This window comes from Natrix helvetica (genome assembly GCF_964273705.1).
Source record: "Natrix helvetica genome assembly, chromosome: 9".
NCBI classification, from domain to species: domain Eukaryota; kingdom Metazoa; phylum Chordata; class Lepidosauria; order Squamata; family Natricidae; genus Natrix; species Natrix helvetica.
The window spans coordinates 25,077,070-25,100,951 of record NC_138560.1 but is presented as its reverse complement, the minus strand read 5'-3'; the positions used below and the strand labels follow the sequence as shown (position 1 = coordinate 25,100,951).

The window sequence follows — 23,882 nt, the reverse complement described above, 5'->3', positions numbered from 1 at the left end:
CACCTACATTTCAGAGATCAGATTAAGGGAGCTTTTCTAGATGAGCGTAACTTGGCCAAACCCAAACCCAAACCCAAGAGAGGAGCTCCTGTCTTTCGAAAGAATTCTGTGACAACTAAAAGAGCTGGGTTCTGATGTACTAAACCATGAGTGTTTCTTGGAGTGGGAGAAACGAATTGGTAATTAAGAATGAGTAAATGAAAGGGATATACAGAACTGGCTTTACTTATCACCACATTCAATGCTGTACAAAAAGGACTCTGTGGGGAGATTGGATTAACCTAAGGAGCATCCCTCATTTCCTCTTCTGCCTTAAGTCCCTCCTCACAGGACGGAGAAGCCCCCATTCCATTTTCTTTTTTTCAAGGTCCCAAGAGGCCATTTGAAATGAGCTAAAAGATTTAATCTTCTCCTAGTCAAATATCTTCTCTTTCAGGATGGGACTGAACGCCTTGAGAAATATTCCCAAACTCTTGGCTCCCTTTTACTACCTCCTGCCATCACTGCTGATAAAAGTAACCCAAGATAGGAAGAGGCTGGGAGTATTTTCTTCACCAGCTTCACAGCAGCTGATCGGAGCTGAAACGAGATGGGAAGGGGGTGCTGAAATCCTTCCCTGGGCTGCAGTTATGTTCGAACTCTCTCCCAGCCTGTTGCTTCCCAAAGAAGCTGGACCCAGCTCAGCCTCCCACCTCAACCCCTGGGTTATGATAGCTCTCTGGTTGCAGTCTGGCATGCTAGGCCTTTGCTGGAGGAGCAAGAAAAGGAGAACGGACTGTTGGTGTTACTCAGCAAGCTGCCGTACATCAACAGGGAGCCAACCCACGCTCGCTGGCACCAATGATGCTACCTAGTAGGCAATAAAGCCTCTGCAAACAAGCAAAGAAACAGGCTCTGAGAGCGTCAAGGATTCCACAGAACTCTTGACGTGTCTCCGGCCAGGTTCTGCTTCTGCAGCTAATGGGCCAGCTGACCCTGCTGCGGCTAGACCTCTTGGGTGGCCTTGGTGAAGCTGAGGCTGTGGAAGGGGCCAAGGGGACAGCTCTCAAAAGGCACTTTAGAGGACAGCCTTGAAACAGCCTTCTCCCTCTTGCCATCCACTGATGTGAGGATTCAGAAGGATGGAGGGAAGCTTATGCCTTCCCGGGCATCCTTTTCTTGAACTTCTTTCCGCTCGGACAGGTACCAGTTCCAGAAATGTGGCAAGCTTAGTCAGAGATGCTTGATGCTAAATGCTGACCTTGAATAAAAATGTGTCATCTGGCTCTGGCTGCCACTACACCATCCAGACTTTTCTCTACCAGTAACTTCCCAGGCCAGGGGATGGCACAGAATCTACACTTGGCAATTCTATAAGGAGGAGGGTGGGGAAGAGCAGCCCCACCCCTGGCTCCTTCCAAATGGCAGGGGGCGATGGTCTTTGGTCATTGGGAGAGAAAAACTCTGCTCGGAAGAAAATGAAAACCATGTGCTCTCCGTGGTGCCTGGTCAAGGCCAAGCTTTGGAATCGGTTCATCCTTTGGGAACAGCTAGGGACAACTAGGAGGAGCCTTCTGGCAACCCGGGACTTAATTCTAGGTCGGATCCCCTTGATAAGTTGCCCATCCGTTGCCTCTTGTCCTGCTTTCAGGTGCTCTGGAGAATAGGCCAACCCCCTCTTCTCTGTGACAGCCCCTCAAATATTGGAAGCTACCTGGGACCTTACTTGGAAATGTATCCTTGGGCACTATGGCACTTTTCAGGAACTGTACCCATAGGGGCTAACCAGGGGCATCCATGCACTTGTTTCGGCCAGAGGCCTTGCCACTGCTACCAGCGTGGGGGAATGTCCGTCCACATCAATGGAATGCCACTAGATCCTACAGCTCTCAAATGCCCAACTTTGTCCCCTGTTCACACCCCCCCCCCAATCCACATTGTCATTGCTTCCTATTTGCAGATGTTGGCATGCTTCTTTCCTGGGAGCTCTGCCCAGCTGGATTTGGCGACTGGATTGAGCAGAGCCCGGCAAAGAGAATTCCTCTCCAGGGTGGCAGGACCATGTTGACCTGCCATGGTGTGCTCCGTCCCCTTGTTGCATCTCCTGACAGCTGAGGGACCCCCACACCTGCCGTCTGGAGAAGGGAGGGTTCCCGTAGCATCACCCTCACCCTACATGCCATGCCAAGGGGGCTCTTCCTGAGGAACCATTGTTCAGCCCAGCAGGGAATCAAAAAACACAGTTCTGCTCCTCCCAGCAAGGGTGGTTGCTCTGGCCGGGACCCCTCCCTTGCCCTCCCCCCTCCGCTCCATTGCCTCTGAAGCCTCTGGTCCATGGGGGCTCCAAGTATCTCCTGACCCAAGGCCCTTTTGCTTATTGCCATACTTAATCCAAAGGGTGGGATCCGAGAACTCAGACGGTGGGAGGTGCCTGCTTTGTCTTTTACATTTTCTTGATATGTAAACATCGAGACTCTTGGAGGTGTCCAGGTGAGGAATGGGGGGGGCTGGCTGTTGCGAGGCCTGCAAGGGAAGAGTAAGACCCCCGGCTGCAGAAGTGGGGCGGCCTGCTCTGAGTCCGTCGTTCCACGGACCTCCTGCTCAGTGGGCTGCTTCACAGGGAGCCTTTTCCTCGGTGCCCCAGTCCTCACCCCTCTGCTGGCTAGGGGAAGGCCGGGGTCAACCCCGTGTTACAGGCCAGGTTGTCTTTGCTGGGAAGCCGCCGGTTGTTGAACGTGTGCATGTTGATGACGGCGTCGGTCTTCACCATGAGGGGAGGCTGGGCTTTGTGCTTCGTGCGTTGCTGGCAGGTGAGGGACAGCCGAATCTCCTCAGCCATGGCGCTGCAGAAGGACCGCTGGAAGCAGAGAGGCCAAAGGAAGAGGACATTAGAGTCAGGGCTTGGCTCGCTCAAGGGCAGGTAAGCCCAGCACCCCAAAAGGCCCACCTGGATGGCACCATGGTGCTTCAGAGGAGCCATACAGAGGAAGTCCCCCTTCTTCTCCATGCAGCAGCAGGGGGGGAATGGGTGTGAATCTTCCCCCCTCACCCAAGGAGAGTCAGATGAGGGCAACTAAGGGGATATGGGGACTGCCTGCAAAGATGGAGGGGAGACAGAATACCTGTGTTCGGATACGGCCTAAGGAAAATGGTCAGAAATTCTCTTCCCTTCCCAGGGCATCCAGAATCAGAAATGAAAGGGATAAGTTGCAGCTCCCTAGACTTCGTTTAAATGTACGGAAGAAATTTCTGATGGTCTCCTTTACAAGAGAGTGGAGCAGCCTGTCTCCAACTCCTTTTGAGCGCCAGGAGAGCCAGACGGATTAAGCACTTTTCCTGCACATCACAGAGGGCTGGACTAGATGATGCTTCTGGAGCCTTTCAGCACACATTTCTATGATTTTAAGACGCTGCCTCTTCTAACTGATTACCAATTTCTTTGTTATATAAACCCCAACACATTGACACTTGGTTCCATCCTGAAGTTGTGTGTTTTTGGGGGGTGGGGGAGGGGAATGTTTTCCAATAAAGCCAGCAAGCCGAATGTGTTGCTTTGTGTTGGGGTGTTTAGAAGCAAAGCCGACTGTTGTCCATCTGGAGCATGTTAGTTCAGAATAGTGTGTGCAGTATGGTCCCTGGGACAGTCTTTGCTCCCCCAACCCCTGAACAGAACCACCAGTTCATCCAGTGACAGAGAAAGTCATTCTCCCCCTCCCCCCCCTCCCCAGACTGGTCTAGGACTGTTCGCCTCGTACCCTTCGCTACCCCTTGTTTGCCACCAGGGTTCCACCCCCAGCCATTAACCCCTACCAATGGGCCCCAGCCACATCTGTCCCAGGCTCTTCATCACGGCCCATTCAGCGAAATACTGTTGACCTTGGGCTTTTGGGAGCACGAGAGCCAATCAGAGGAAGGGAAGGGGGAAAGAGAGAGGGAGGGAGGGAGGGAGAAAGTGTTCCGTGTCGAGTTTCCTCTCCGGGGGTTTGTTCCTCCGCCCAGTTGCCTTGGGTCCGAGCTAGAAAACCCTTTGCATTTTTGTTTTCTGTTCTCTGGAAGGGAAGAGGCTGGGGCCCATTGGCCAGCGCAAACAGCGAGGGTCGTCTCAGCGGAAGACAAATGGTAGGGGTTAATGGATGGGGGCGGAACCCTGGTGGCGAACAAGGGGCGGCAAAGGTTACGAGGCCCAACAGTCCCATTCCGCCCCAGACAGCATGTCTTTCAACTTCCCAGCCCCCTGCCTTGGATTCCTGGCTCCCTGTCAGCCGAGAGGGACCAACATATCTCCTGTCTACAGCACAGTCCTTTCAGCAGTGCCAAGAAGGTTCCACACCCATTTTCACTCTGATTCAGGTGACTCTGAGGATACAGACAACGCCCCCCCCCCGAGTGGCCTCAATGACTCTCCCAGTGCTAAGACTGGATGACTGCAAGGAATATAAATCCTTCCATTCCCCACCAGTCAGTTAGAACCGAAGAAGTTTCTTGGTTGGGAAGTGAAATGTTTCCAAAGGAAAAAGAAGCAAGAAAGTTCAGCTGCCTTTTGAAGACAAGCACAACCGTGGGACAATCTTGACCTGGATGATGGGAGAATCTCTACAGACACACCCTAGAGTGTGGGCAGAGACCTCATCACTGCTTCCCCAGGGCTAAAGGGAAGGAGGGATTTCAAGCTAGGTGCCTAGGAACCTTTTCCCCTCCTTCTCAGGACAATCTTCTCTAAATTTTCTCTTAAAAAGGGGGTGGTGGAGTCAGAAAAACACTATGGAATTCAACTGTGGGTTGGCTCTGAGCTACCAAAACAATGATGCTTGGGGCACCTCTTCCCTTTGGGATGGTCCAAGAAAGAAGGAAGAGGAAGAAGGAGGCCAATACCTGCTCCCGTTCGGCTGTCTTGCGCAGCTTGTAGATGAACTCCACAGTGGCTACGAAGACCGAGAGGATGAGACCAGCAGCCAGGACGATGAAGAGCCCGCCAATGTTCTGAATGCCGAGGGCACTGGCTTCCTTGCTCTCCTCTTCTGGGCAGCCATTACTTCGCCACCACTTCTCCTTCATGGCGTGCAGCTTCGCCTCTTCCTGAAGCTGGAGGATCGCGATGGTGATCTTGTCTCTGTATGGCGAACCTATAAGTGGGCGAGGCAGAAGGGGGAGCTTTGCAGGATACTGAGGTGACAAAGCCAAAAGGAAGATTGCTCTACACAAAACCTACACAAGAATTTTCAGTCAGATCTGTGGACTCCCACAAAGCTGGAAAATCAACACACTTTTTGCAGGCATTCCTATTGACTGGAATGTCAGACATAATTGATACAGCCATAAGGTTCCTATCTGCTTGCACTGCCTCAAAGGAATCACTGCACATTCTTGGTGCAAGATAAGAGCTCGAGAAGGGCAGTTTCAGAGGTGATTCTAAAGCATGTGCAAGAGGCTGGTTTTTTAGTCCAGGATTTCTTTGATAGTGGAGTCCCTGGTATTCTCTGAGTGTGATTGCTTTCTTGCAGAGGTTTCCTTACCTAAGTAGGTAACATCCTTAGTGCACTGATGTTATCCAGTTGGCCAAAGAAACATCTACTAGCAAACAGATTTAACAGATTAACAGAGTTGGAAGGGACTTCATAGGTCACCGATGGCGAACCTTTTTTGGCTCGCGTGCCATAAGTGGGGGGAGCGCAGGGGGGTCGTGTGCGGGCGTGCCGCATCCATAATGCAATGTGCGACCCCCCAGTGCGCATGCGTGCACTACAGGTGCTCCCCCCCATTTTTACATGCTTTTTTCACCTTCCCCAGGCTCCAGAGGCTTTATAGGAGCCTGGGGAGGGCGAAAACAGCCTCCCCCGCCCCCCGGACACCCGGACGGTCCCTGAAACCCTCGGAGTGCTCAAAACGATCCTCCGAGCAAACCGGAAGTGACAAATGGCTCCACGTGCCATAGGTTTGCAATCACTGTTATAGGTCATCTAGTCAAACCCCCTGCTCAAGCAGGAGATCCTACACCATTTCTGACAAATGGCAGTCTAATCTCTTCTTGAAAGCCTCCAGTGATGAAGCTCCCACAACTTCTGCTCCATGGGTTGATTGTTCTCACTGTCAGAAATTCCTCCTTATTTCTAGGTTGAATCTCTCCTCAGTCAGTTTCCATCTATTATTCCTTGTCTGGCCTTCAGGTGCTTTGGAAAATAGCTTGACCCCCTCCTCTCTATGGCAGCTCTTCAAATATTGGAACACTGCTATCTTGTCTCCCCTGGTCCTTCTCTTCTCTAGACTGTCCATGCCCAGTTCCTTCAACTGTTCTTCATATGTTTTAGCCTCCAGTCCCCTAATCATCCTGGTCGCTCTTCTCTGCACTTTTTCTAGAGTCTCAACATCTTTTTTATAGTGTGGTGACCAAAACTGGATGCAATACTCTAGGTGTGGCCTTGCTAGGACTTTATAGAGTGGTATTAGTACTCCACTTGATCCTCTGTTAATGAAACTTAAGATTGCATTGGCTTTTTCGGCTGCCGCTGCATACTTCTGGATCATATTTAGCTGGTTGTCCACTAAGACTCCAAGATCCCTCTCACAGTCATTGCTATTAAGCCTGGTTTCACCCAGTTTATATGTGTACTTTTGGTTTTTCTTATCTAAGTGTAGGACTTTACTTTTCTCTATAAACAACAAAGAGAACACCAGGGACTGCACAGTTCAACCCTGAGCCGCAAATATTCTCTTCTATTGGTTGTTTGATTACTATAGTAGACATGTGGGATGAGCAGGGATTATCTCTAACCCTAGTCTGGTCCAAGACAAGATTTGCAATTGTGCCTTGATAGCAGCCCATTTGGTTTAAACCATAGTCTACAGAGCCCAAATTCCTGCATGCTTTTATCGAGTGCCACCACCCTCCTTCCCACCCTATAGCCTCTCGTTGCTCTCACCCATGGGAGTGCCAATCCCATAGCCCTTGGAATCAATCAGTCCCCCAATCTGGGTTAGGTTGCAGTTTCGTTGGGTGATGTACTCAATGGTGGTGGATTCCATCAGCAGGGCATAATCAGAAGTCAGGGCACGCTGGATCCCTTCTTCGTTGTTCTTCACAAGAGCGGAGGGTTTGCTGCTCATGAAGGCCCACATTTTTTCAAACGTAGAGATCTTGGACTTCTGGAAGGGCAGATCAATGGAAAAACAAAAGAACAAGAAGGGAGGTTTTTTTTTAAGCCAAGGCAAGAGGGATAAGATAGATTTCACTCAAAAGCCATTGTGGGCCAGCTCCTGCCCAGCCCTTGCCTTCCTCTCAAATGTCCTACAGCAGGAGATTTGGGCTCAAAATGGGCCAGCAGTCAAAAGGGGGTCAAGCAAAAGCACTCTTCCTTTACGTTACACAGAAGAATTCTGCATGAGCTACATTACTCCAGCTCCTCCATAATGCACATGGCTCTTTGGTGCCTACTGTTTCTGGTGATGGATAGCGTTCCATGAATATCATGAATGAGAAGAGTTTGAGCAGGTGGAATCACAGAAAACTCATCAAAAATTCAAAGAGCTTTTGCCAGGACTGTTCATGGCAGAACACTTAACCTGATGGTCGGTTCTATGGTTGGGTTGGCAACCTGTAACTAAGGCAGACAAGCTATGACTGTCAGGTAGCCACCATGACTCTTTCCAAGTTTCCAAGTGCTGGAGAAGAAGAACAGAACTACAGAGTAGAAGAGTTAGAAGGGACCTTGGGGTCTTCTAGTGCAACCCCCTCTCAAACAAGTGACCTCTATATCAATCCAGACAAATGGCTCTCCAATCTCTTCTTAAAAACCTGATGGGGCACCCACAACTTCTGGAGGCAAGCCGTTCCACTGGTGGATTGTCACTGATGTAAAGAAAGAGGATCCTTAAGATTAGAAAGTGGCACAAGCATAAGAATGTTTCTTTTTAAAAAGCAAAACAGGATAGAATACACCTTTCAACTAGGAGAGATCCTAAGTGGTTATCATTCTTGGTCTTGGATGGGGCTGAACTATCCCAGGCAGACTTGGTATGTAACTTGGGGGTCCCTGACTCACAGCTCCTGCTTGAAGAGCAGGTGACAATCATGGCCAGGAGGCCCTTTGCCTAATTATGTGTTGCACACCAATTGCACCCTTACCTGGACAGGGAGTCTCTACACTCAGTCACTCGTGCCCTGTCATCTCCCAGTTGCTCAGGGAAGTGCACTGCGTACCAGTTTGCTTCTGGGTCCAATTCAAGGTGTTGGCCACCGCTTATAAAACTCCACAAGGCATAGGACTGGGTTATCTACAGATCCAGCTTCACCAGTGGTGAAATTCATTTTTTTTTACTACCAGCTTGGTCAGTGTGGCTTGGTGGGTGTGGCAGGGGAAGGATACTGCAAAATTACCATTCCCACCCCACTCTGGGGCCAGCCAGAGGTGACTTTTGCCAGTTCTCCGAACTACTCAAAATTTTCACTACTGGTTCTCCGAACTACTCAAACTTTCCGCTACCAGTTCTCCAGAACCTGCCAGATTTCACCCCTGAGCTTCACCCAATCTCATCAGCCTGTCTCACTTGATCAGGCAGGAAAGGTATGCTGTCAGTCAAATGATTTTGACTGGCATAGTCTAGGAAGGCAGCTTTCTCAGTCACTGCCCTCGCTTTATTGAACATCCAACCCCCAGAAGGGAGGAAAGCCCCCAACTGACTTTCCACAAAGGGGTCAGAACATGGCTCCTTGGCCTTGTGGTGGTGGTGGTGGTGGGGGAACAGAAAAAATCCCAACTTTAGAACCCCCCCGACTATAATAATCCAATTTTAAATGAGCATATTATGACTTTTTTTCTTCTTTTGATGTTTAATTGTCATCCTATAATTCTAAAATTTTAAATCCTAATTTAATTTTTAATTTTAATGCTAATTTTTCTACATTGTTTTGCTCATTGGTTATATTATATTGTACATGGCTTGGAAGGAGGTTTAGAAATATGAAATAAAATAATAACATGAAATAAAATAAATCAATAAAAATTAAATCAAAAAATAAACCAAATAAATAAATAAAGTTATCCATTTCAGTTGTTTCTAAAACAAAAGCAAATAAAGACGTATTTGTCTGTATTTATATGCAATCCTAGACCAGCCATGCTGTCTGAAAAATTCAGGGAGTTGAAATCCACAAGTCTTAAAGTTGCCAAGTCGGAGACTCCTGCCCTAGGCAATAGGGCTTAAATCATGACAGTGTCAGGCCTTCAGCCATCTTTGGCCTGCCACCCTTTCTATTATTCTTCTATGCATTTTCTATTGTGGGAAAATGGGAGGGGGGATTGTACGGAGTTAGATGTGATGTAGCCATAACAAAATTCTTTCTAGAAAGCCAAGGTCATCCTTTGCCTTTGCACCTCTGCACCTGACCCGAACTGGATGGGAGGAACTGCCAGCATGGCAGTGGGAGATTGAACCATGTGATGGACTTGTGGGTGGGGGGGAAAGATCTGGAACTTTCAACTGGGTGGGGAAAACCAGGAAGTTTTCAGATTCGGGTTTTCCCAGATATGCCAACATGGCTCTCTTCACAAAATGGAACTTTGAGGAATCCTTTGCCTTGGACTCTGATTTACTATTGAATGCTATTTGGAACACTGACAGAGAGAGTGGCTGGGTTGGAAGTGACATCAAAAGTAATCTAGGCCATCCCGATGCTGAGATAGTAGCCAGAGTCTACCTATCTAGTATCTGCTAACATTAACTTAAGAAAGAGTCTAAATCCTTGGAGGAAGCCAAGACCACTTCCAGGAGTTCATTCTGCCTGGCCATCCTGTCTTGAACCCCATTGCATTATAACTGGGAACCAGTTTGATTCATCATTCATGGATCAGCCTTTCCAATATTCCAAAATGTTGTCTCTGATTTATCCCTAAGGAAATTTGAGGTGTAATGTTTTATTTTGAGGCCCACATCTTTTTTTTGCTTCTTAATCTCATTCAGAACTTGCAGATGCTCCAAAAATCCAAGCTGAAAGAGCAACCGGCTAAGCTTAGCAGAAAACGAAGTAGCTCCTCTTCTGAAGGAGAAGCAAATTGTATCTCATAGGAAATGCTTTTCAACTTAAGCTCTTGTTTGTTATTTTGATTTGCAACCTACCACAATTACACAGACCCTTGGTATCAGTGGTGGGATTCAAATATTTTTACTACCGTTTCCATGGGTGTGGCTTGCTGGGTGTGGCATGGGAAGGTTACTGCAAAATCCCCATTCCCTCCCCCACTCCAGGGGAAGGATACTGTAAAATCTCCATTCCCTCCTCACTTCAGGGGAAGGATACTGTAAAATCTCCATTCCCTCCCCACTCCAGGGGAAAGATACTGCAAAATCTCCATTCCCTCCTCACTCCAGGGGAAGGATACTGCAAAATCTCTATTCCCACATCACTCCTGGAGAAGGATACTGTAAAATCTCCATTCCCTTCCCACTCCAGGGGAAGGATAGTGTAAAATCTCCATTCTCTCCCCACTCCAGGGTTAAGATACTGCAAAATCTCCATTCCCTTCCCACTCCACAGGAAGGTTACTGTAAAATCTCCATTCCCTCCCCACTCCACGGGAAGGATACTGTAAAATCTCCATTCCCTCCCCACTCCACGAGAAGGTTACTGCAAAATCTCTATTCCCTCCCCACTCCTGGAGAAGGATACTATAAAATCTCCATTCTCTTCCCACTCCACAGGAAGGTTACTGTAAAATCCCCATTCCCTCCCCACTCCACGAGAAGGTTACTGCAAAATCTCCATTCCCTCCTCACTCCAGGGGAAGGATACTGTGAAATCTCCATTCCCTCCTCACTCCAGGGGAAGGATAGTGTAAAATCTCCATTCCCTCCAAATCAGCTGGGCCTTGGGAGGCAGAGAATATATAGGGGTGGGGCCAGCCAGAGGTGGTATTTGCTGGTTCTCAGAAGTACTCAAAATTTCTGCTACTGGTCAGAACCTGTTGAATGCCACCTCTGCTTGGTATCTGTCACTAGCGCACTGCCTTTGATTTCCTGCAAAGTTTGAGGGCACCTACAAAAATAAACTTATACTTTCCATGCCAAGCTAGCCATTTTGTTTATTGGTCTGTGTGTGTGTATACCTGGAGAACCACATGTGTCATAAAAGCACTACATTTTCACTCTTTGCCAGAAAAATTACCAGAGTTTAAGAGAAGGCAACATACAATTAGCACAGAAGTGTATGTACAGACACTCCAGCCTTACCTTGCATTTGAGGAGGTGATATTACTAGCAATTAGAAGCCAACATCAATACAAAAGGAGGTTAACAGTATCAGCTTTTGAAGTTAATCGGCTATCTGGCAGATATTGATTGAACTGCTACACAGCATTTTGAAAATAGCCAAACAAAAGATTTATTGAGACACCCCCACATTTGTTACAACATGACTGGGTGTTGCAATGCTTCTCCACCTTCAAGCAAATGAAAAGCACTTTAAATTAGTTATTTTGCTCAAATTGATAGTGTCTTGCAATTGCAGCCATTTAAGCTGCTGATTTAGGATTCATTTTGCTTTTGGCAACAAAGAGAACCCTTTGTGCACCTTGTCATGTACCTATGTGGTGAGCGCAAGATTCTGCTTTGTTTCCACATGCACAATTTAACAGAATAAGAGAAGGGACCTTGAAGGTCTTGACGTCCGACCCCCTGCACAAGCAGGAGACCCTGGACTATTCCAGATGAATGATTGTCCAATCTCTTCTTTAAAAATTCCAGTGATGGAGCACTTACAACCTCTGGAGGGAAGGCATTCCACTGGTTATGAGAATCTCCACAGACGCTGGTTCATTGTCAGGAAATTTCTCCTTAGTTCTAGGTTGCTTCTCTCCTTGATTAGTTTCCCTCCATTGTTTCTTGTCCTGCCTTCTGGTTCTTTGGAAAACAGGTTGAACCCCTCTTCTTTGTAGCAGCCCCTCAAATACCAGAACACTGCTATTCTGTCACCCCAGGTCCTCTTTTTTGCTAGACTAGATTCCTGCAATCCTTCATGTTTTAGCGCCCAGTCTCCTAATCCTCTTGATTGCTCTTCTTTGCACTCTTTCCAGAGTCTCAACATCTTATTTACATCGTGACAACCAAAACTAAATGCAGTATTCCAAGTGTGGCCTTACCAAGGCCTTATAAAGTGGTACTTTGTGTGATCTTGATTTTATTCCTCTGATCATGCAGTCTAGGACTGCGCTGGTTTTTGGGTGGCTGCCGCATACGACTGGCTCATATAGGACTCACAACCATTGCACTGACAATGAAAAGCTTCTGATATCACGATAGCCACAGGACTCTCTACCACAGGGGTGTCAAACTAGATTTCATTGAGGGCCGGATTAGCATTGTTGCAGTCAGTCCTTTGGGGACCAGGGGGGAGGGAGAGGGGGGGCTGGGGTGGTTGCAGCTGAATGGCTGTGGGTGGGCACGTGGCCAGTTTGACTTCACTTGTGTGGGTGGTGCCTGTGGCGTCCAGGTGGCAGCTACAGCCAGTGTGCCTCCAGCTGCTTTGAATGCCACTCGGTTTTCCATCTCACCCCTGCCAGGCTGTGCTGGTCTGGTGGGGGGGGGGGGGAATTGCCTTCCACCTTATCTGCCATGCTACGAACAGGGATTGACCATTCCCCAAGCTCCACTGCTGTCAAAGTAAATCCCAGGTGGTGCGCTGCAATGGACAGACGAAAAGTGCAGCTTTTGTCTGAAGGAGGAGGAGGAGTGGGGAGAAGAAAGAGGGAAAGTGGCCAAGTGAGAAATGCCCTGCCGTCCAGTCACTGAAGTGCCACCACTGTCACCGGAGAGAGAGAGAGAGGGAGAGAGAGAGAGAGAGAGAGAGAGAGAGAGAGAGAGAGAGAGAGGGAGGGAGGGAGAGAGAAAGAGAGAGAGGGTGGGTGGGTGGGTGGGTTGATTAGATTGTTCTCTCGCTCTCTCACCCCATCTCATGGCACTGACATTAGTCATGCTCTCCATGGTGGCCTGCAGCTGATCCGTCCTCCACCCACCCCCACTGGCTCGTTTCATTCTTCACCACTTCTCCTTGCTCGCCACCATAAGGGAGCAGGAGGATGAGCGATGCACTGGTGCGGTGGCCACAAAGCATGGTGGGGGGGGGGAGGAGAGATGAAATGAAGCACTTGGGAGGTGGAAGACGGAACAAGATGGTGGTGGAGGAGGACGAAGCAAAGCAGTGGGTGTGGAGTTACCCCACCCGCACTGCACTGGCTCACCTGAGGGGCCTTCAGCCGGGACACTCGTGCCAAACCCTCAGACACACCCCACCCCCAGGGCAGCCACATCACTAATCTGCTTTCCAGCTCCATTCTCCGACACTGCGTGCAGGGCAAGAAAAGTAGTCTGTGGGACTACAGTAAAAAAAAAAAAAATCAGACCTTCCAACTTCTCACACACACACAAAAAAAAGATCTCGCAAGGTTGGAAGGTCTGAACTATTTTTTTTTTACTGTAGTCCCACAGACTACTTTTGTTGCCCTGCACGGGGTGGCAGAGAACTGGGCCTGTATGCGTGTGCGGCCTCCTCCTCCTCCTCCTCCTCCTCCTTTGCGTACGCACGCTTGCCGGAATGGCGTGGGCTGGGTTGAAGTGACACAGGCCTGCTCCTTACAGTTTCTGGCCACACAGGCCAGATATGACCTCATTGAGGGCTGTATGCAGGCTGCAGGCCTTGAGTTTGACACTTTTGCCCTACAGGGATAAGTGTGCTGGTGGGAAAAGGCCCTCCAACCCTACAGGTTTGCAGTTTGAAACAGAAAACCAAAAACACGCCAAAGGAATCCATAGCGAGGCTGGTTCAGCCAGCAATTTAAACAAACTGTTATTAATTATAGTTTATTAACACAATTTCTCTTGTAGTCCAGATCAATTGTCTTTTGGAATGCTTGCTTCTCCAACTTCTGGTGGGTAGATTGGGTGAATGGGGGGATGACCAGAATTACTGCAAGGGAGAGAGAACTGGCCTGGCTTGTCTCCCTTTCAAAGGAGCTGTCTCATCTTCTGACTTAATGGGCGCAGAGCTTTCGAAAGTGGGATCATCCTTTGCCAGGCACATAGCCCATCATCCCCACCTCTGAGTTCTGGTTCATTTAAACCCTCAAATTTGTGGCTGGGAAAGGCACAAGAGCCCAATGGTTAAAGATGCTGAGCTTGTCAGCTGGAAAACTGACAATCCAGGTTCAAGACCCAAGCATTAGGTGTTTCTACTGGGGGTAATAAAGATTGTAATTTCTGTTTCTGGGCTGGGGAAATTCCAGCGCTCTTGGAAACACTTAGTTTTGTTTGTTTTGAAGCCATTTCCAGATATTCAAATAAACTTTTCAACAGCCAGTTTATTGAGTCCAAAAAGTCCACCTATTCCCCCAGATTTGTTAACTAATACTGTTTTCTTTGATCTTAAACTCTTGAGTCTTTTAACATCGTTAGCAGGCAGTTAACAAGTGCTGCCCCTTTTAGGTTTCACTTTCGACACACCCTTTGTTATTCAATCACCATCTTCCTTTTAAGTCCCTTTGTCTTCACAGAGGGAAGTATATTACATCGGAATTAAGAGTTGTACTTACAATTATATTCACTCCTGTTTTGCTCTGCCTGCGTATCAATCAAATATAGATTTAAACACTGACAGCAGGGGTGGTCGTGACGTTTCATTTCTGCAAAAGCAGAAGCGTCCCGGAAGAGGAGCTATGTCGGGCTTCTGGGGAGCTCTCACCCTTGTGCCCCAGTATTTCTCCTGGGGATCCCGGGGAGCTCTACCCTCTCCCATCTTCTCGCCCCCCCTCTTTTCCTGAGGGGGAGTTTTCAAGCCACTAGACAGCTGATTTATGCTGTTCTAGCAGCTTATTCAGTCACGGGGCTGGCGTTCCCTTCCAATGCCAATGGTGCCTCCAGAAGTCCCTCTGACACTTGAGGCTCTCCAAAATGCATTAAAGGACCAAGCCGTTGTTTTGGACGAAAAGATTTCAAATGCTTTTAAAGACGTGTCTGAGGAAATGTCTGGAATTAAGGATTTAATCCAAACCCGTAATCAACAGATTAGGGAGGACATTGTAGATGCATTTAAAGGTTTATTTGGTTATGTAACATCTCTGGATGAGAAGGTGGAAGAAATTAATCAGTCTAATATGAAGTTGGATAATAAAGGTGAGGAGGCACAAAGCAAAATTGATAAATCAGAGGCAGAAGTTATAATGATACAATACAGAACAATGGAATTTGCCTTAAGAATAAGAGGTTTGAAAGAACATAACCAAGAAGATCTGAGAGATATTTTTGCTGAAGCTTTCACTCAATTAACTGATGAACCAAAGGTAGAGTGTGCCTGGCAGATCGATAAAATTTACCATGTCAATTCATGGATTGCCAGACAGAGACAACTACCAAGAGATATTGTAATTTATTTTGTCACCAGGGAAACTAGGAATGAAATACTGCAAGCAACTTTCTAGGGTGAAGAAGACGAAGATATGCCAGAGAACTCTAACAGATCATAATCCGGTTTGGATGGAATTGGAATATAGAGAGGGATCTAGGAGGTCTTGGAGGTTAAATGAAAAGTTATTTAGATATGAGAGAAATCTTATAGAATGTAAAAAACTATTGAAAGAATTTAACTATTGAAAGAATTTATGCTTTTAACATGCATAAGGGGACATCGATGGAAATGGTTTGGGATGCAAGTAAAGCTTACATGAGAGGTGTCTTAATAAATTTGAACAATTTATATAGGCATAGACAGGGGGGAAAATGAAGGGAATTAGAAGAAGAGATAAAAAAGAAAGAGCAGGCATTAATATCTAACCCAGATGATAAGAAGACAAGAGAAGCAATTACTTTACTGCGAGGGCAGTTCAATATGTTGATGTCAGATCAAGTAGCCACTAATCTGATATATGCTAAACATAATACTTTTTGTAATGCAAATAAACCAGGTAGATGGCTAGCATACATGTAAAGGAAAGAAACAAAAGTCTTGTACTATAGAGAAAGTAGAATACAAAGGCAAAGAAGTTTATCAACAGGATATGATTAAAAAGACTTTCTCAGAATATTATACTAGATTGTACGCTGGTGATAAAATACAAGGTTTAGATATAGATAGATATCTGGAGAAAGAGAAAATACCTATAGTTACAGATGAACAAAGGGAAAGACTGAATCAACTTGTAACCACGGAGGAAATTCTCCTGGCAATTAAGCAATTAAAAATTGGGAAGGCCCCAGGTACAGATGGATTGACAGTGGTTTATTATAAAAAGTTACAATTAGAAATGGTAGATCCTCTTAAGGAACTATTTAATAAAATTCAAATGGAAGGAAGGCTACCGCCATCTTGGAGAACAGCCTTTATTTCCCTGATTCCAAAAGAAGATCAGGACCACACTCAGCCCAAAAACTATAGACCTATTTCATTACTTAATACAGATTATAAACTCTTTGCTAAAATATTAGCAAATAGGTTGATGTCAATTATACAACAAACAATTCATAATGATCAATCCGGTTTTATACAGGGGAGACAAATGAAAAGTAATGTAAGACAAATTGTTAATATATTGGAATATTTGGGGAAGAACAACCAAGTCCCCCCAGCACTTTTATTCTTAGACGTGGAGAAAGCATTTGACCGAGTAAATTGGCAATTTCTAATAAGAATAATACAAAAGATGCATTTTGGAGAGTATTTCACACAATCTATCAAGGCAATATACCAGAAACAAACAGCACAAATTATAGTTAATGGTAGTTTAACAGAATCCTTCAAAATTGAAAAAGGAACAAGACAGGGGTATCCCCTGTCTCCATTATTGTTTAACCTTGGAGTTATTGTTGAATAGAATACGTGGGTCGGATGACCTACAGGGAATTAAGATTAGGCATTATGAATATAGAGTACGAGCATTTGCGGATGTCTTGGTTGTAACTTTAACCCAACCAGGGAAATCAGCTATAGGTTTAATGAACATAATTAATCAATATGGTCAAGTATCTGGGTTCAAAATAAATCTAGGAAAAACAAAGATGATAGTTAAAAATATGACCACAAATCAAAAAGAAGAACTAGAAAGAGTAACAGAATGAGAGATAGTAGAAAAGGTTAAATATTTAGGAGTTTACATTACAACCTTAAATGGGAAATTATATAAGTATAATTATGAACCATTGTGGCATAAAATACAATTAGAGATGAATAAATGGAAAAAACTATAATTGTCACTGTTGGGAAGAATAGCAGCAGTAAAAATGAATGTTTTGCGTAAGTTTCTATTTCTCTTTCAAATGATACCAATACTTTAAAAAGATGCAAATTTGGAAGAATGGCAGAAAGGTATTAATAACTTTGTCTGGGCGGGGAAGAAACCAAGAATAAAACTTAAAATAATGCAAGACATACGGGAAAGAGGAGGTTTGAAAATGCCTAATTTAATACTATGAAGCAGTAGTTTTATCAACAATTAGTGATTGGATTAATCTAACAGAGGATAGAATACTGAATATTGAGGGATATGATTTGGTATATGGTTGGCACACTTATTTAATATATGATGAGAAGGTGGATAAGATTTTTAAAAGCCATTTATTAAGGAATGCCCTATTGCGTGTCTGGAAAAAATACCAATATAGGTTAAATGATGATACCTATGTGGGTAGTACCCAGACACGCGATAGAGAATATAAGTATAGAACAAAAACAGGATGTAATTACATATAGAGAACTTCTTAATATATAGAGAGGTATACTACAGTTAAAGCCTTTGAATGTATTAAGAGAAGAAAGGGTAATTCAAACCTGGTTCCAATATGGACAGTTACAAGCTAGATGGAAAAAAGATCAGACAATTGGTATTACGCAAAATGAGGATAGTTTGATAAAACAAATTAGGGACCAGAGTCAAATGCATATAAAAAGGTTGTATAATATACTGATAGAAATAGATTCTGAAACAGAGTTAGTTAAAGACTGTATGATAAAATGGGCACAAAATTTCGAAGAGCCAATAATGATGGAAACATGGGAAAAGATTTGGGTAAGAAATGTAACATTTACGCAAGCTCAGAATTTGAGAGAGAGTTTTTATAAGATGTTGTATAGATGGCATTTAGATCCCAAAACATTATCTTGTATGTATCCGAATTTACAACCTTAAATGTTGGAGATGTGATTGTGCTGATGCTACATATTACCATATATGGTGGACTTGCAAAAAAGTCAAAGCATTTTGGATAAAAATATAGTGGGTTATTCAAAATATACTTAAAAAGAGGATAAAGTTCACCCTCCAGTTGTTTTTGTTAGGTATAATTACAGACTGTACAGTTATAGAGACTAATTTGATTTTGAACTTAACGACGGCAGCAAGATTGTTGGTGGCGCAGTACTGGAAGAAGGAAGAATTGCCTACTATTCAAGAATGGATGCTAAAAGTAGTAAATCTAGCAGAGATGGCCAAAATCACAGCATATTTGAAGGACCATTCAGATGAGAAATATAAGTTGGAATGGAGAAGATGGATTGACTATATTCAAAATAAATATCGGACTAAAAAATTCAATTAGCTTATGAGTGAAGGAGTAAGGAATGCTACAATTTACCTAAAGTTAGCTTAACAAAAGGGGAATTAAAGTACAAGAGGAGGTAGGATGCTAAAATCAGTTAGCTTATGTTAGCGTATGATTGTTAAATGTTTATACCCTCTATTTTGCTCTGGGAAGTTGGGGGGAGGGAGGGTTGGAGGCTGGGAAGGGGAAGGGGTAATATTTATAAAATTTGTTAAAACCTTTAATTAAAAAAAAAAAGACCCAAGCACTAGGTGATGGGGGTGATCTTCCATTCCTTGCCACAGCTCCTGCCCACCTAGCAGTTTGAAAGCAGGCAAATGTGAGTAGACAAATAGGTACCACTTTGGTGGGAAGGTAACAGCGTTCCGTTTGCCTTTGGCTATATAGCTATACTGGCCACATGGCTATGGAAATTGTCTTCGGACAAGGCTGGCTCCTTCAGCCCAGGAATGGAGATGAGCACGCGCATGTGTGCGTGCGTGCACACACACACACACACACACACAGACACACACACATAGTCAGAATTGACTGGACAGGGGAAACCTTTATCTTTACCTTTATTTACAACTCAAAGCTGCTCTTGATCTCCCTCCTGACTCTGTGTCTCCACCATCAGTTGCTTTGTTCCTGCCCAGAAAGGCAGGGCAGCTTGGCTGGCAGAAGGCCCAGGTAACCTTGGCAAGGCAGGGGGGCTTCCTTGGAAGTGGAGAGGGGGGTCTAGCTGCAATCACATAAGAAACTGAGGCTGTCCCAGTAGCTTTTCTTCTGGCTGCATCAGAGCAACCACTCAGCACAGATAGTCCTTAACTTACAAGCACGACTGAGCCCAAAATTTACCTGGCTAAGCAAAACAGTTGTTAAGTAAGCTTTGTCCCATCCTACGACCTTTCTTGCCACAGTTGTTAAGTGAATCACTACAGTTAGCAACATGGTTCCCCATTGACTTTGCTTGTCAGAAGGTCACAAAAGGAGATCACGGGATACCAAGACACTGCGACCGTCATAAATATGAACACTTGCCAAGCATTTGAATTTGGATGATGGGGATGCTGCAATAGTCATAAGTGTGAAAGATGGTCATAAGTTACTTTTTACAGTGCCACTGAAACTTCAAATGGTCACTAAACGATCTGTTGTAAACTGAGAACTACCTGTAACGGCAGAAGCATCCACGGGACTCTCCTGGCCCTCCAGCCAGGCTCCTGCTGTCTAGCAGTCCAGAGCTTGCTTCCAGCACGAATCTGCAGGGTTCTTGGCTTGAGCCATCCTGCCAGCATCCAAGGGATTGCAGGTGGAGAATCCAACAGAGGGCGTCTAGCACGGCATCCCACAGTTCTCTGAGCTGGGAATTCCCACCACCAGGGAGTCCCTGCCCCGGCAATCCCCCCTTTCAGCAAGAGTTTTGGGGGGCCTGATAGTCCTTGCTTACATTTCTTGGTTGAGACTCCTGCTGCCCTCCCGTTTCATTCCATCAGACCCTTGCGCGATGCTCAGTCCCAACTACACTGTCAGGCCTGCAGCCATCTTTTCTTTTGGATCTTTGGCCTGCCACACTTTCTATTATTCAACTATGCATTTTCTATGGTGGGAAAATGGGAGTGGGGATTGTATGGAGTTAGATGCTATATAGCCATAACAACATTCTTTCTAGAAAGCCAAGGTCACCCTTGGTCTTTACACCTCTGCACCTGACCAGAACTGGATGGGTGGAACTGCCAGCAGGGCAGTAGAAGATTGGACCATGGGATGGACTTGTGGGTGTGGGGGCAAGATCTTGAACTTTCAACTGGGTGGGGAAAAACAGGAAACGTTCAGATTCAGGTTTCCCCAGCTGTGCAAACATAGCTGTCTTAATAAATTGGAACTTTGAGCAATACTTTGCCTTGGACTCTGATTTACTTTTGGATGCTATTTGGAACCCTGACATATACACTTAATTGAGAGCAATATTAGCAACATTCACATATTGCAAAGTAGGGAAGTCACTGTACGAAACGGTTCCTAGGCTGTCAATCCTGCCCAGGAAAACTAGATACCGTCAAGTTAGGCAATTGCCATTGTGATGCTCCTGCTCCATTCCCCCTTGAGGAGTCGTTATTGGAGATGACAGATCAGGAGTTTGGAAATGCTCCTGGGCTGTGCCAGGATCCTCTTTGGCATTCACAGCCACCAAATCCCTTGATACCAAGTTCCGGAGCCCCTGACATGCCTTGGGGCCCAGTTGCATGGAAACAGCTGTTTTATCCCAGGCCCAAAAAGATTTCACAGACAAGGACCTGCAGATTTGATGAGCAACTGAAGTCCCACCATGATTCCTCCTCAAGCGGCAGCCTCCAACCATTGTCCCCCTTTCAGCAAGAGCAAGAATGCCCAGCCCCGGTGAGATTCTCAACCACAGGCACCGTCTTCCCCGGCTGCTTTGGGAATCCTGCCTATTGCTGCCCCCCCCCCTTCCTGCTTCCCTGGGCAAATCACTCTCTGCTTACACTGACAGGGCCCTTGGACAGCTGTGGGAGGCTGAAAGGGGAAGCAGTGGGTCAGGGGTGAGTTCCGGCTTCTGTTACTGCTGGTTTGCTGCTCAGGGGCATGCTTCGTGAGCACGCGCTTGATGCACGCTACGCGTGCATGCGCAGAATCAAAAAACAAAATGGCAGCGCCTAAGGCTCCCCTGGTAGAACTGGTTTGGGGGCATGTCCAGCCGAGTTACTACCTACTCGGCCAAACCAATCCGAACAATAGGAACCCACCTCTGCAGTGGGCCCCCTTTGGGATGGGCAGACAGGAGAGGGCCAAGAGAGGAAGCAGCCATCCCACTGGCAGGTCTGCACGGACACAAGGGCTCCGTTCGCTCATTCGGCTGTGACAGATACTCCAGGGCCACCCTGGAGGAGAGTCACTTAGGTTGCAAGCTCACCTTGAAGAAGACCATGGTGGCTCCGTCCTTGACTGCTCCATATTCGATTTTGGTCTGCTTGGCCAAATCATCTGCGGAGCCAATGGGGGACTCCATCCTCTCCACCGTCAAGAAGGCAGCTAAGTTGGCCGTGTAGGAAGAGATGATTATGAGGGTGAAAAACCACCAAATTCCCCCGATGATCCGAGTGGAGAGAGCTTTGGGCATCAGCTCGGAGCCTGGGAAAAAAGAGAGAAGGAGAGGGAAACAGTCACAGGCTGGACAGCCCCTCCCCCCTCCAGGCCCGCTTCTCAGTCACGAGCTGCACCCCGATTATACCAGGTCAACCTGAGCGACGCCTAAGAAACGCATCCTGCTGTTCCCGTTCTTTCCTTCTGCTGCTGGCAGAAATCCCCAGCCCATTCCTGCTGACCTTGTGGCACAGCCAGTAATTTATGGGGAGCTGCAAATCAGAGTAATTAACTAAGCAGCATTTATGTGATTTGAATAGCAAGCCATTTGTGAACTTTTATGTCCCTTTTGTTCAATCATTTAAAATCAAAGGAAACTCCTTTTATGTGGATTGTTTTTCAAAAGGGCTCACTCCGAGGACATTCTCCAAATATATAGGCTTTTCTTTAAAAACAAAAAACAAAAGACAAAACCTCTGGGCAAGAAATGATTAGGGCTGTAAATAGCAGCCAAGGGCAGCAAACACCATTTAAAATGTGTTACAGGCCTACAGTGACTTTGTCCAAAGAGGGAGAAGGACATCCATGGATGGTTTTATCTCTTGTGCTCCTGATTCCAGGTGGAACCAGGTTCCAAAGGGAAGCCAGGGGAGGAAACCTGTGTCCCAGAAGGCTGAAAATCATGAGATGAAAAAGTGCATGTCTTCAAAGACATTGAATCCATATCCCCACTGTGCTTCAGTGCTGAAAAGTGACACTGGTTGTGAGGGGAAGAGCACGTAAGGCAGGAGGTCTGAAAACTTGGGGGAATTGGCACCTTGCTGCTACCTAGTCTGCTCCAGCCAAAGAGCCTCTTTCTGTGCTGGCTGGCCAGATTCCTGGTGAATCCCCTCAAGACTACAATTCACAGACATGGAAAGACGTCTTAAGCCCATCATGCTCAACACCCCCCCCCCCCTGCTTTGTGCAAAAATCCAAATGGAAGCATTCCAGATAGAAAAGGAGTACAATGCCACCCTGGGTCAAACGTTCCTCTGTCCAGTTATCCTTAATGTGCAGGAGCTTCTCTAAGATCAGAAAGTGTGATACAAGAGTAGTTAATCAAATACATGCACTGTAGCCATATCAATATAATTTTAAGTGAGGAAGGAAGGAAGGAAGAAGGAAGGAAGGAAAGTTAGTTGGACATTGACTCTCTGTTTTCAAAATTGGACAAAAAAACCCCAAGGAAAATGGTTACATTTTCTTTGCTCCTGAAAGGTAGGCATAATCAAACCCTACCATGAATTACAGCACTGAATCTCCCGCCCTCTTGGAGTTACAGTGTAAATTGATCCCAGCAATCCTATCACAACCACCATTTCCAGATTAGATTAGATTAGATTAGATTAAGAATAGAATAGAATAGAATAGTTGGAAGGGACCATGGAGGTCTTTCAGTCCAACTCCCTGTTGAGGCAGGAAACCATACATCATTTTAGACAAATGGTTGTCCAATCTCTTCTTAAAAACTTCCAGTGTTGGAGTATTCATACATTGTGGAAGCAAGTCATTCCAGTGATTAATTGTCTTGTCAGGAAATTTCTTCTTCGTTCTAGATTGCTTCTCTCCTTGATCAGTTTCCACCCATTGCTTCTTGTCCTTCCACCTACAGGTCTGAGGGATGTGGGATCTTGCTTTTGTTCTCTTCAGGAGAGAGTCCTTGAGGCCATCAGGTTCAACCCCCTCCCACCCCCTTGCTGGCCACTGGATAACTTCCTGCCTGATGCAGTGTTCTTGAAAACTCAAACACTTGCATTCTTTCTGTGCCATTTTCCAGCATGGCTATGACTCTCAGAACAGAACTGTGACTACACCGAGCATGGCAAATTAGAGACTCGGATTAATAATTCAGAAAGAAAGGAAGTACATTTCTTTAAAAATTATGAAGGGGCAGCTTCCTTTGGAACCTCAGGCTCTGATTGGTGGCATTCATAGACATTCAACAAGAACATGATGACATTCTCCCTCTTTTTGTGTATGTGTCAATGTCACCCCTGCATGCAAAAGTCATCTAGGGTGCAGCCACAACGGCCCCCGTGACTTTTTCATCCTCCCCAGCTTGGGTCCTATGACCCTGTCTGAGGCCTCCATGTGTTCCTTGGGTCCTTGTTCTTTTTTCACAAATGAAAAAGTACCCAGAGCAAATGCTGAGTAATCCCTGTCAGGCTTTGAGCACAGGGAAATCTACTGCCTGCTGGCTTCCG

At 46.0% G+C, this 23,882-nt stretch overlaps 1 protein-coding gene across 2 annotated transcripts in view; it reads right to left on the bottom strand.

Moving 5' to 3' along the window:
- Positions 1–211: 211 nt before the first annotated feature.
- Positions 212–23,882, bottom strand: part of GRIK3 (glutamate ionotropic receptor kainate type subunit 3) — a 301,429-nt gene continuing 277,758 nt past the window's right edge. For both annotated transcript variants that reach the window (XM_081961775.1, XM_081961776.1), the window contains exons 13-16: positions 21,467–21,684; positions 6,897–7,119; positions 4,852–5,102; positions 212–2,836 (exon numbers count right to left, since the gene is read on the bottom strand). In XM_081961775.1, coding sequence (XP_081817901.1) covers positions 2,642–2,836; positions 4,852–5,102; positions 6,897–7,119; positions 21,467–21,684 — 887 coding nt within the window. In that variant the 3' untranslated portion in view covers positions 212–2,641. The remainder of the gene's footprint in view (positions 2,837–4,851; positions 5,103–6,896; positions 7,120–21,466; positions 21,685–23,882) is intronic.